General features: G+C 41.8%; 1 protein-coding gene across 1 annotated transcript in view; it reads left to right on the top strand.

Moving 5' to 3' along the window:
• The first annotated feature begins 1,061 nt into the window (after positions 1-1,061).
• Positions 1,062-11,265, top strand: part of dmd (dystrophin) — a 123,849-nt gene continuing 113,645 nt past the window's right edge. The window contains exons 1-5 of the mRNA XM_008300463.1: positions 1,062-1,218; positions 3,244-3,367; positions 8,822-8,900; positions 9,784-9,896; positions 10,470-10,598. Of these exons, the coding sequence (XP_008298685.1) occupies positions 1,085-1,218; positions 3,244-3,367; positions 8,822-8,900; positions 9,784-9,896; positions 10,470-10,598 (579 nt within the window). The 5' untranslated portion in view covers positions 1,062-1,084. The remainder of the gene's footprint in view (positions 1,219-3,243; positions 3,368-8,821; positions 8,901-9,783; positions 9,897-10,469; positions 10,599-11,265) is intronic.

Raw genomic sequence — 11,265 nt, 5'->3', positions numbered from 1 at the left:
GTATGAATTAATGTTAGTTATGGCCAAGTCAAACAAGTTGACTGATTAAGTCAGTCGTGCCTATAAAAGTCATCTCCACCCTTGGAAATTTTCCCTGTCAACAATGAGTTATGGTCAATGTAGTTTGGCTTTTTTTTTTGATAAGAATTTACAAAAAAGATTTTTTCATGTGAGAAAGTCAAACTGCAGTTTGACCCTATTCTTAGCTGTGATGCATTGGATTTGTGTATGGACAGTCCAGCCACAGATTCTCAGTTGGATTGAGGTGTGATCACTGACGCAGTCGCTCCAAAATGTTCACCTTGTTGTCATTAAAACATTTCTATATATGAGCCACAGACAGACAGTACTGAGAAACACACTCCTGATCTATATCCACTATTTGCTGCCGGTAGGAAATTTACAACAATATATTTTGATAGCCCAGTGCTGTAAGCAAACACACACTCAGATAGGTTCATCCAGCAGTGGATAACAAAATCCATCGTGAAGTTGCTGGTCACACTAGTTGCATACATCTCTCCACTTTCCTCGCTCTCTTAAACACTTGTCGGTTATAATCTGTCAGATTGACCTCTGCAGACTTAAGCACACGTTTCCATGGCAGCAAGTATGTTCTAGTGGTTGTATTCACACGACAACAGTGAATAATGCTCAGTATCAGAATCAGCACACGCCTTGCTATGAACGCGCAACACACACATGAACACACTCTAACTCTATCACACTGTCCGATCAGTCTCCCAGCTGTCTAAGTACCCACTCACCTACTCTTATATCTACATCCATAGATGTTAAAGTCCACACACACCCTGCCTGACACTGTAGATGTGATAATGTATGATTCATGAAACTCATCCTTGACTCATCTCCTCTCAAGGACACCGTTACACTCTGCATGTGTGTGTGCGCGCAGATGTCAGAGTGTGTTAAGTGGTGATTTGGGATCCGTATAATGTTGACAGATCCTTGTAAACTGACACGGCACCTGCTGTTGTTTGCAGTTTGTTTAAATGTGTTCTCTTTTTTTTTTCTCTTTCGCATTCAGCTGTCATCGTCTGTCAGTACAGCCCAGCAGTCCGAGATGACCCACTCCGTCACAGCAACTGTTACCAAGGTGACGACCAGGGAGAAAGTGGCGGCTGTGCGCCAAACCCGAGAGTCGCCGCCACCACAGAAGAAGAGGCAGGTGGTTGTGGATTCTGAGCTCAGGAAAAGGTGGGTGTGTGTTGATAAAACATCTAGTGAGAGCAGTATTAGTAGTTACAGGATGTTTTCTAACATATGTGAAATGTTCAGTTGCATGCATCCCTTTCTGCTGTCCTATCTCTGCAGGTAGGTGATGACAGATTGCAGATACTGGTAGTACCAGTACTGGTAGTAGCACAGGCTGGCTTGAAACTGAACTTTTTTTTAGTAGTGAAGTAAGAGATTCTGAAAATCCTCTTGTACCTTGCAGGAAGTAGAGAAGCAGGAAGTCTTAGAAATGGGTCTGTTGTGTAGTTGTAGATACGTTTACCCAAGCCCTGTGCGTCTGTAAACAGCTGAGGTACTCCTACTTTACTGGTATGATAGTTAGGATTTGTGTTGTACCGTTCTACTGCTAATCCACTTTTTATAAGGAAGTAGTCTACTTTTTCATCCATTGGAATTTCCGCTTTGACTGCTGCCTCGACCTGGCCTATTTAAATATGTGCACTGCTGTAATGTCATGTTTATGTGTGTATATATATATCAGTAAGGGGGGGAAGTAAAACCAGTTTACCAGACTGCTGCATCTGTAGCATCCAGTTTTAGTCTGTAGTTGATGGGAGGGAGGTACAACCAAATGGGACTGAAAGTAGGAAGTCATGTTGGTTTTGATAATGTTTCAGGTAACATCCCAGACCTTCGCTGTTTAATCTGCACTGATATTTAAAACCCAAAGTTTGACTTTCCCACCAGCTGCTTGTAATGAAGTCACAACGAATGATGGAAAACAATGCAGCAAAGACCAAAATGTCCTGATGCTTAGCCCCTAGTTTGGTCAGGCTCTATGAACGCTGGGCCTTGTGCATGAAACTTTGGTAAACCAGCAAAGTGAGAAGCCCTGTCAGACGGCCAGTGAATTAGGAAATGACTGTGGCAACCTCAACGTCAGGAGAAAAAGAAAAAAACAGCTAATTTCACACACTTTCCAAGAAGACCTTGTTTTTCTGTCATGTAAAAATAGCCGGGGATATTTTCATTATTAGATGACAGTCCCTGTTTTAGGCACACTTGAGTCGTTTGAGTTGCTGATTGCTGTGGACATGGCTGCTCTTAGTCGTCACACCTCATGTCTCTGTGGCTCATGTCCACTGTACACATCAGTCGCTGTGTTTTAGGAACTGTTATATCCCGATGTTTTGACTTTCAGACAGTGATGCAGGTCTTGCTAACAGATGTTTTTTGGTTGCAAATTTTAAATCACACTCCCACAAATACTCCTTTCACTAAAGTAAGTGAGAACTTCTCGCAGCATTACAGCTCCATTCGTCTTTAGTAATTACATTCAGTCCATGACCTTTAGTGTAGAGCCAGATTCAAAGGTTCCAAATTAGGGTGCGATGTCCTTTTTTGTTAAGTTTAGGTAGTTGAATAAAATAATTGTGACAGTCCAAGACCTCGATTGTTGGACGACTTCTCTTCTTTAACTTAATGAGGTAATGAAGCAGATTGCCAAATCTACCTGACTGGATGGAGGTCAGATGTTTCATATGGGGAGCTCTCTGAGGTAAAGCCCAGCTATGACTGGGGCTGCAACTAACAAGTATTTTCGTTGTAGATAAATCAATTTTTTCTAAATTATTTGATTAGTTGTTTGGTCTATAAAATGTCAGAAGATAGTAAAAATCTGTATCAGTGTTTCCTAAATGGTTCAAATACTTAGTTTTTTTTCACAACCCAAAGATTTTTCATTAAGGAGGAAGGAAACGAAAAGAAATCATATTTTTTAAATAGAATAGGAAAATGTAAACTTTTTTTCTTTTAAAAATACTCTGAATAATCATTTCTCAAAATATTTGATGATAGTTCAGTAGTTGACAACTAATCGATAATCGATAACTGTTGCAGGTCTGGTTACTGTGGCTTTAACAGGTTGCTGTTTAGAATAACTGCGAGGAAAAGTGGTGAAACAGCAATGGGCAAAATAAATCATCTAGTGCTGTTAATATTGCAAAGTGTGTGTGTGTGTGTGTGTGTGTGTGTGTGTGTCACCAGGTTCGACGTGGACTTTACAGAGGTCCACAGCTACATGACCCGCGGTGAGGCCATTCTGCAGAGCCCAGAGTTCTCTGTGTCACGCAAGGATGGCAGCATCCAGGAGCTGTACGACAAAGTGCAGGTAAAGAAACAGACACCCCACAGAGCTTAATCTGCTCAGAGACTGGATGCTGAAATTACAAGTTTCCATCATACAGTTGGGTCATAAATAAATTTGAGCTTCCATATAAGAGTCCTACCTGAGGGCCCTGTCTGAGTTGTGATTATGGGTGCAGGATAATGCTGATGTGGCTCCGTGGTAATGAGACGCAGCGGGAGTGTGGACTGTTCAAACTTTCATGCAGCAGCTATCGTAGGAGCTTCAGTACAAAGCAACTGGACTTCTCTTGTAGGTTCTTGAAGACGTTTTACCTTCGTCCAAGAGGATTCTTCAGTTCTAACTAGGGAGTTAGAGGATTTATAGTCACTCCAGCTCACCCACTAATGACCCACTAATGACCCAGGACTCACACGCTTCAAGGTGTGGATTGTTGTGAAACCAGGTGGTCCACCAACGGCAGCAGTAATAACGGTGGAGCTGCCAGTTTACACATGAATCTGCCATGTCACTGGTGACTCAAGATGTTCATGATGGTGAAACTTTCTGGGGAGAGCCCTCATCACTGGTTCTTGATAAGTGGTGCTGCAGACCCCCTCTCTGTTTCAAGATGGCTTTTCCAGTTGCTTTTCCTTCACACCGCTCTCAAACATCCGTCTTCTCTGTCCAGAATGTGTAGGTTGCTGTCCTCTAAGGAGTGTCCCTGATCCTTTAGATGCAGGTGGATGCTGAGTCTTGTCCTGAGGAGCAGCTCTGCTGTGTTGATCTTGTGGAACTGGTGTTCAGTCTCCCTTATGTACAAGTCTGTGCACTCTTCGCTGCATTGGGCTCCACGTTGCTCCATTATGTGCTGGTGTTTTGTCCTTGGGCTGAGCTGGTTTTTGTCTCAAGAGTGTTGCTGGGTCTGAAGTGCACTGCTATGTTATGTTTTCCATAAACTCCAGCTACATGTGGGATGACAGCATTGTTCCTCCTGTCCTTCCTTTCTTTGCTGTTTGTTGTGGTGCTGTGTTTTCTGTGTGTTTTATGTGATCTGATGAAGGCCCAGTAGGGGTAGCCACAGTTCCTTCATCCCGGTGCTTTAAGGTTCTGGTGACCTCCAGTTGATGTTCGGGTGGGTGGTGTGAATCAAACAGCAGTGTAGGTTTCCTGTAGACTCCAACAATGAGGCGTCCATACTCCTCAACATGCACAGCACAGTCCAAGAAAGGCTGCTGGCTGTCATTTCTATCTTTCTTTGTGAACTTGAGGATGCTGTCCACAGAGCTGATGTGTTCTGTGAAGGCCTCTCCTCTTGAGCTTTGGTTTTAACCCAGGTGTCATCCACATAGCTGAACCTTTGGCTCGGAGTTGTTCCCTTAAATCAGCTCAGTGCTCTGTTTTCTGCTTCCTCCATGTAGAGGTTGGTCACAGTGGGTGACACTGGAGGGCCCATGGAGCAGCCGGGCTTCTCTCTGTAGAAACCCTCATTACACTGAACTGGTGGTGGCCAGGCAGAGATCCAGCAGTGTGCAGATCTGGTTGGGGCTGAGGTTGGTTCTGAAACAGTAATAAAGAAACAACCGTCTGTCTGTTGCATGACTTCGCACAGCAAGTAATGAGACTTGGAAACAACCTGTTACAGAACAAAAACAAATAGACGAGAAAGGAAATATCCCCCAATGACCGAAAAGAACAGAGCATTTTCAAAATAGATGAGAAGATCAATACGGCTCTCATGTTTGAGTGATAAATATGAACCTAGACACAGGAAACAGCCAGCCTCACTCTTTGGACGGTTAAAGTCTAACTGTGTGTCTATTTTTACTCACTATGCTAAGCTAAGGTAACCATTTCCTGTCACGTTAAATATTTTTGAACCCACTAAACCATCCTGTGGGTTTGAAAGGTGAGTTATTTTTATAAAACCACCAAACTTCCAACATTTTTCAGAGTCAGAAACTGTACCAACGGAAAGAATCGGGACATTTTCAACTTTCCAAACGGTCTTTAAACTGATCATGTGTGACACGCAGTTCATTTGGGACCACATCTAAACAAGGCTCATTTACAAGTTTAGCCAAAAATAAATTAAATTGCTGGAGGTTTATTCGCACTTCTCAGAAACCAGAAGTGAACCAGTATTTATTACATTTATTTTTGCTTTCCACCAACTACTCAGAAACATATCAGGGTTGATTCGTGTGAATGAGCACAAAAAACACACGCTTTAAGTCTGCGTTTATTGATTGCCAATTCAGCCTGGTGAAGCAAAATGGGGCGTGTTGTGTTTTCTCCAATACATAACGAAGGAAGACAAAGTGATCGACTGATTTTTGTCAGAGTGCTTTTATTGTCAAGAGGGAAGTAAAACAGGTAAACATCTGCTCCACCAATATAACTAATGCTTACTGTAGCCACACAGAGAACTACTGACTTGCTGGCAAGCCAACTTAAAACAACAACAAACCAAAGTGAAGCTAAATTCATCCCTGACTACATGCTGATCTGAATGTTTTGGTAATTCACGGTTATCTCTTCACAATAGGGACGAGATGTTTGGTGAAAAGCTTAACGTGTGTGGATATGACTCGTAAAATGTCCTTAAAGCGGCGTGCTGTTATATAAACATTGGTTTTCATGTAAATTAGTGGTACTGCAATAAAAGTGCGAGGCAATTATGCAAGGATTTAATACTTATGTTTATTGTGTCACACAAAAAAAGGAAAATCTGTGTTAATCTCTGAGCTGCCATGAGCTAGGTTAAAAGGTAAAAGATCTGTTTTATTGATAGCGACAGCAAGAGATTTTGCCAATGTATTGTCTAATCTGCCATCAGTGAAACACACTTCAACAATCTGGTAGAACAACAACGTTCACTTCTTACAACTGAAACAGTGTTTTGTTGTCATGGTTTTATATGAGCAGCACATGAGCAGCAGCAGCTCCGGTGCTCTGTCTGTCTGAGCCGGGATGCAGAGCACGGCGACACTGATCTGTCTCTGTAGCTTCTAAATGCTGCGTTGTGTTTACCAGCGAGTGTTTAATTGTGCTTGTCTGCTGGTTCATGCTGAGCAGATAGCAGAAAGTGGCTCTGACGCTGACAGCAGTCGCTTCTGCTGCTGGAAACAATGCTGATTAGAGGAACTAAAACATCACGTTGTTCGTTATAAAACCAGTACAATTATCCAAAAGCTACTAAAAACTACTATTGAAAGGTGGGGAACTGTAAAGTTGGTAGCAGTTGTCTGCTACCTCCTCATGATCAGCAGTCCCTCTCACATTACAGGTTTTATTTGATCTATTGTTAAAACATAAAATATGGGTTTGAGCAGCGTTAAGTCAGAGTAATTAAGAATAGTGACGCTGACTGAATTAAGAATGACAATAAATTCAAACATCGTCAGTCAGATAACATTGTCATTGACACAAATGACTGCGGTTCGCTCCAACTTTAAATTAAAAACAGCAAATAATTGATATTTGAAGAGTTCATTTGCAAAAACGGATAACTCAGATTTCCAGAAAACTTTTTTTCTTCTTTGTTTGCTTGAGATAATATCAATCAAACTGAAGCTGAGTGGATTCGACTCAGTGCAAATGACCAAAATAGAGATAGCTTCAGTTTGATTGATGCTGTCTCAGGGAGACGATGGAAACGTGGGTTTTCTGAAGGTTTGGGCAGATGGAGTTATCTGTTTTTGCAAATGAACTCTTCATTTGTTGATCACGAATTAGAAACATTTCTGAAAATAAAATTCTAGACATGTCTCACAAAGAGCTTGTGTTTAAAACTTTAGGCACAACACAAACTGGTGTAAATGTTTCTGGATGTGGTCACCAGTCATTCATGTGATATTTAGCAGTTTGTGATGCTTTTAATTAGAGCCTCAACTGTCATCATGAAAAGTAAAACTGTATGTATATCATGTTTGCAGACTCGTCTCTTCTACACCCTGACTGTCCACAGTCTGGCTGATATCTAATGAACGTGTGTGACATATTTAGTCTTTGCTGATTGGACATGAAACCCAGTGCAGAGGCCCACGGTGAGGCCGACAGCACCGCGCTGCACTGAGGCCCGATGTGGGCTCAGCAGGTGCTGGTTGCTGCTCGTCTTCTACCAGAGGCTCTGGGAGCCCATCAGTTAGTGACACCACACAGTCCAGGAAACTGCAGCAGTTCGTTCATTTTTACTTTTTGTTCCAACTGACTCCAAAAATGGAAGATTATCTATATCTAAGCTTTCAGTCAAAACAGGAAGTGATAAATAACAAGAGCAACACCAGAGCTGAAAGGTTTACTTTATTTACAAATAAAGGTAAGACCAAAAACGGTTTACAATTTCATATATATATTAAAAAAAGGGATCAGACTAAGAAAAAAACAATCCAATATTTAAAAACTAAAATTTGACCTTAAATAAAATATTCTCTTGTTTTTCTTGTTATTATTTGTGAATTAAAATTGATTGAAATATCAGAACAAAAAGCTTTTAAAGACAACTAAATACTTCAATTAAGGTCCAAACTGACATCTGTTTTTTCTCTGCACCACTTTACGCTTTCATTTCTATTGAATGAGTATGACTTGTGGAATTGAAACAGCAAACTGAGAGCACATGGAGGGTAAATGCGCTCTGTCCACTCTGTAGATGTCTTTCTTAGCCAAATATGTACTTACCTATGTGTGTAAAGAATGCTGATGACTTATGGAACAGCAGTCAGTGAGCATGCTGTAGAGCGAACCAGCTTCTCTTTTGGGTTCATGTGTTTGTTAATCTGCCTGTGAAGGAGTCAGCGCCTTACCAGCCATGAACCTCACCGCCCTGAACTGTCCAGCACACTGTATCAGGAACTAAAAGGAGTTTTGTATGCTAAAAGTGAAAACTTTTTCTTTTCTTTTTTAAATAATTAAAAATGTCATTGAAGGCATTACTTTTGTTGACTCTGCTTTTTACTGTCTCTATAAACGTACGGATTATACTGAAAAACCAAGTTACATGCTGCATTGTGACCCCTAGTGGCCACTGGTGAGTTGCATAAAGTGTATGTAGCTTGTGGTGCTGCACTCTGAGGATATTTGAAGGTTGGTACGTTGGACACTGCTCCTGTCTCTTTTCTGTGTGGAACTAAGTTGCTTTAATTTACAGTTGCACATGGAAACGAAGGGATCGTGTACACCTACACTTTTATTGTCTTATATGTTTAGTTACATATTTATATTTTGTGTAAACAATTTAAACCTCATTCTCTTTCTCTTTCTGTGAATGTGGCAGCAGAATAAGATCAGAAGCTGATGAGTCCTGAGAGTGAAACGAGGGTGGCCGTGTTACTTTAGGTTTTAATATCACACTGTGAAGTTGCTTTTTATTTGGAGGGGGTGATTCTTTCTGAGTGATAAATAATTGTCCTGCTGTCGGTTTGTTGTTATTTGATCTTCCTGCTTCTCCATGTCAGCCTCCTGTCTGTTAACTTCACATCTCCGTCTCTGTCTCAGGCGATAGAACGCGAGCGGCCAGAGAAGTACCGGAAGCTTCAGGAGGCAACACGGACAGCACAGACCCTGGTTGAGCAGGGTAACGTGGACGCTCACACACTCATTCACATGCATACACACACATGCACGCACCCACACCCTGTCTGTCCCCATGGCAACGCCTCCACCTGTCCCACCCTCTCTCCTTGTCTCCATAGAAACACTGATAGAGAGAGGTACAGGCAGAGAGAGGGATGCTTCTTCTCATCCGCCCTCTCCTCTGTCCTTGTGCAATTGTTGGGCTTTCTGAAAACGCAGAAACACGCAGTTTAGACTTTTCAAACAAAATCCGCCAAAATACTGTGTGTGGAAGTAAAGGAGAGAGAAGAAGCTCCGTCTGTTGTTGCTGTGCAAATAATCACAGTCAAAAGTGCATCAATAAAACACTGCAAACATGGTGTCATTACAAGCAGCAAGCTCTTTGTTTGTTTGTTTGTTTGTTTTTAAAGGCACTCTGAAAGATCAGACTGGCAATAATGTGGATTTTCATCCCCATGTAAAAGCTTAAATTGTATTATTTAGTCTCCTAATACTTCCTTATGCCAAGTCCATTTGATGTGAATCTGTAAGAACAGGTCACATGCTTGGTGGGTAAGATACCACAGGACAAACAATAACAAAAACAGTGCTTTACCAAAGTTACAAGAGAGAACCTGCAGTGGAGTAGCACCAACTACACGCTTGACATAATGAAGCATAATAAAGGTACAATTACAGGAAAAAGGGCCCATTTACATGCATGCATAATGAAACATGTGATCCAGCTTCAATGATCATCCAGTTGTCCCCTTTCGGATAGGTGTGGTGTCTCCTCCCCTACAGACGACATTCATCCCAATAGAGACACCAGTGTCCTGTGTAAACTGTGTGTGTGTGTGTGTGTGTCGGCCCCTGCTAACTCTCCATCTACTCCCTCACTGCAGAGGGGACTCGTGCTGAGGACATTGCGCAGGCGGCAGAGCAGCTGAACCAGCGCTGGGTGGGATTCTGTGCCCTGTTGGCCGACAGGCTGGCATGGCTGGCTTACCAGACAAAGGTACACACACATAGAGTGTCCCCTAAAGATCAGTAATATGCAAGCTAATGACGTCTGGAGACACATCACTCACAAAGAGCGATATATGAGGTGCTACAAAACTTTTAGAATTATTTAAAATGCTGCGACACACCTGCCATCCACTGTACTTATCGTAGCGCAACAACAAAAAACCTGAGTGAAGGCTAGTCTGATAACATTCAGTAATACACATCTAGTTGGATCTATGCTAGTTTCGTCCTCCTCCTTCTCCTCCTGCTCAGTGTTTTGCCTTTTTAGTGCCATGTTCATGTCACAGCAGTTAAGAAGACTTATGGAGTATGTGTGTCTAGAAATATAACCTGTTTCTTTGGCTCTTTAAATAACAACTCTGCTATCCATGTACAGCTGCAATGCTGCTACTGTCCCTATGATTACCACCGTGTGAAAGGTCTGGTCGTTCTGGACTCGCCATGCAGGCAGATGTTGTGTGGGCGTTTGCTTGTGTCTTTGTGGGAATTGATTCTTTTTTTAACCTTCATTCAAAATGTGTGTGGGTGTGGGTGTGGGTGTGTGTGTGCGCACATGCTGCAGGTGTTGGCCTTCTACAGCTTGTATGAGCAGTGTGAACAGGCTGTGGACAGCAGTGAGAACTGGCTCAAAGTCCAGGCACCTCCAGCATCGGAACCAGAACCACTCAAAGTCCAGCTGGATCGATGCCGGGTGAGTGAATGAGCCCTCAGTTGTTGCACAGGACCACACTGACAGACATCCCATAATATATCGGTACATACACAATCAGTCTTATTATGTCGTCTCTAAACTTTGGACAGATCAGACTCATCCTCACACAGGAGTTACTCGTTTTGTTCTTTCTCACTTTTTCATTTTATCTTCACAGAGTCTCTTTGAATTCATTATTATTTACTTGTATGTGTCTTTTCATGCACCCATTTGTCACAGCGCTTTTCTGTAAGTACTTGTTTTGTTATTTATTTATTACTTCATTCTAGGTTCTAAAGAAAATTTGTATTTGTTTTTTTCCCTATTTGTCCTTTAAAAACACTTGAACCCAGTCGTGTAAAAGTCACTCAGATAGACAGGAATGCTGGTAGAAAACTGTTAAACAATACGTTTATGTACCCCAATCAGTGCAGCCGCTTATTTCCAACTGACAGCTGCACATGAAACCTGTTCAACTTCAAACTCTATATGTTTAAACATGATCTTGTATTAAAGTGCATTTAGGTCTGACACTGTCCCATAATGCAGGAAATCACTTTAATTTTTGGCCAAATCAAAGTGAAATGATGTTCTTGATTGAATATTCTCTGTAATAAATACCAGTAGATTACCAATGTTCTGTCAGCTGCAGTAACAGCAGAGTAAA

Source organism: Stegastes partitus, unplaced genomic scaffold (genome assembly GCF_000690725.1).
Source record: "Stegastes partitus isolate 25-593 unplaced genomic scaffold, Stegastes_partitus-1.0.2 Scaffold1545, whole genome shotgun sequence".
In the NCBI taxonomy this organism is placed as follows: Eukaryota; Metazoa; Chordata; class Actinopteri; family Pomacentridae; genus Stegastes; species Stegastes partitus.
The sequence above is the reverse complement of the archived record's forward strand: the minus strand, read 5'-3'. Positions and strand labels throughout refer to the sequence as shown.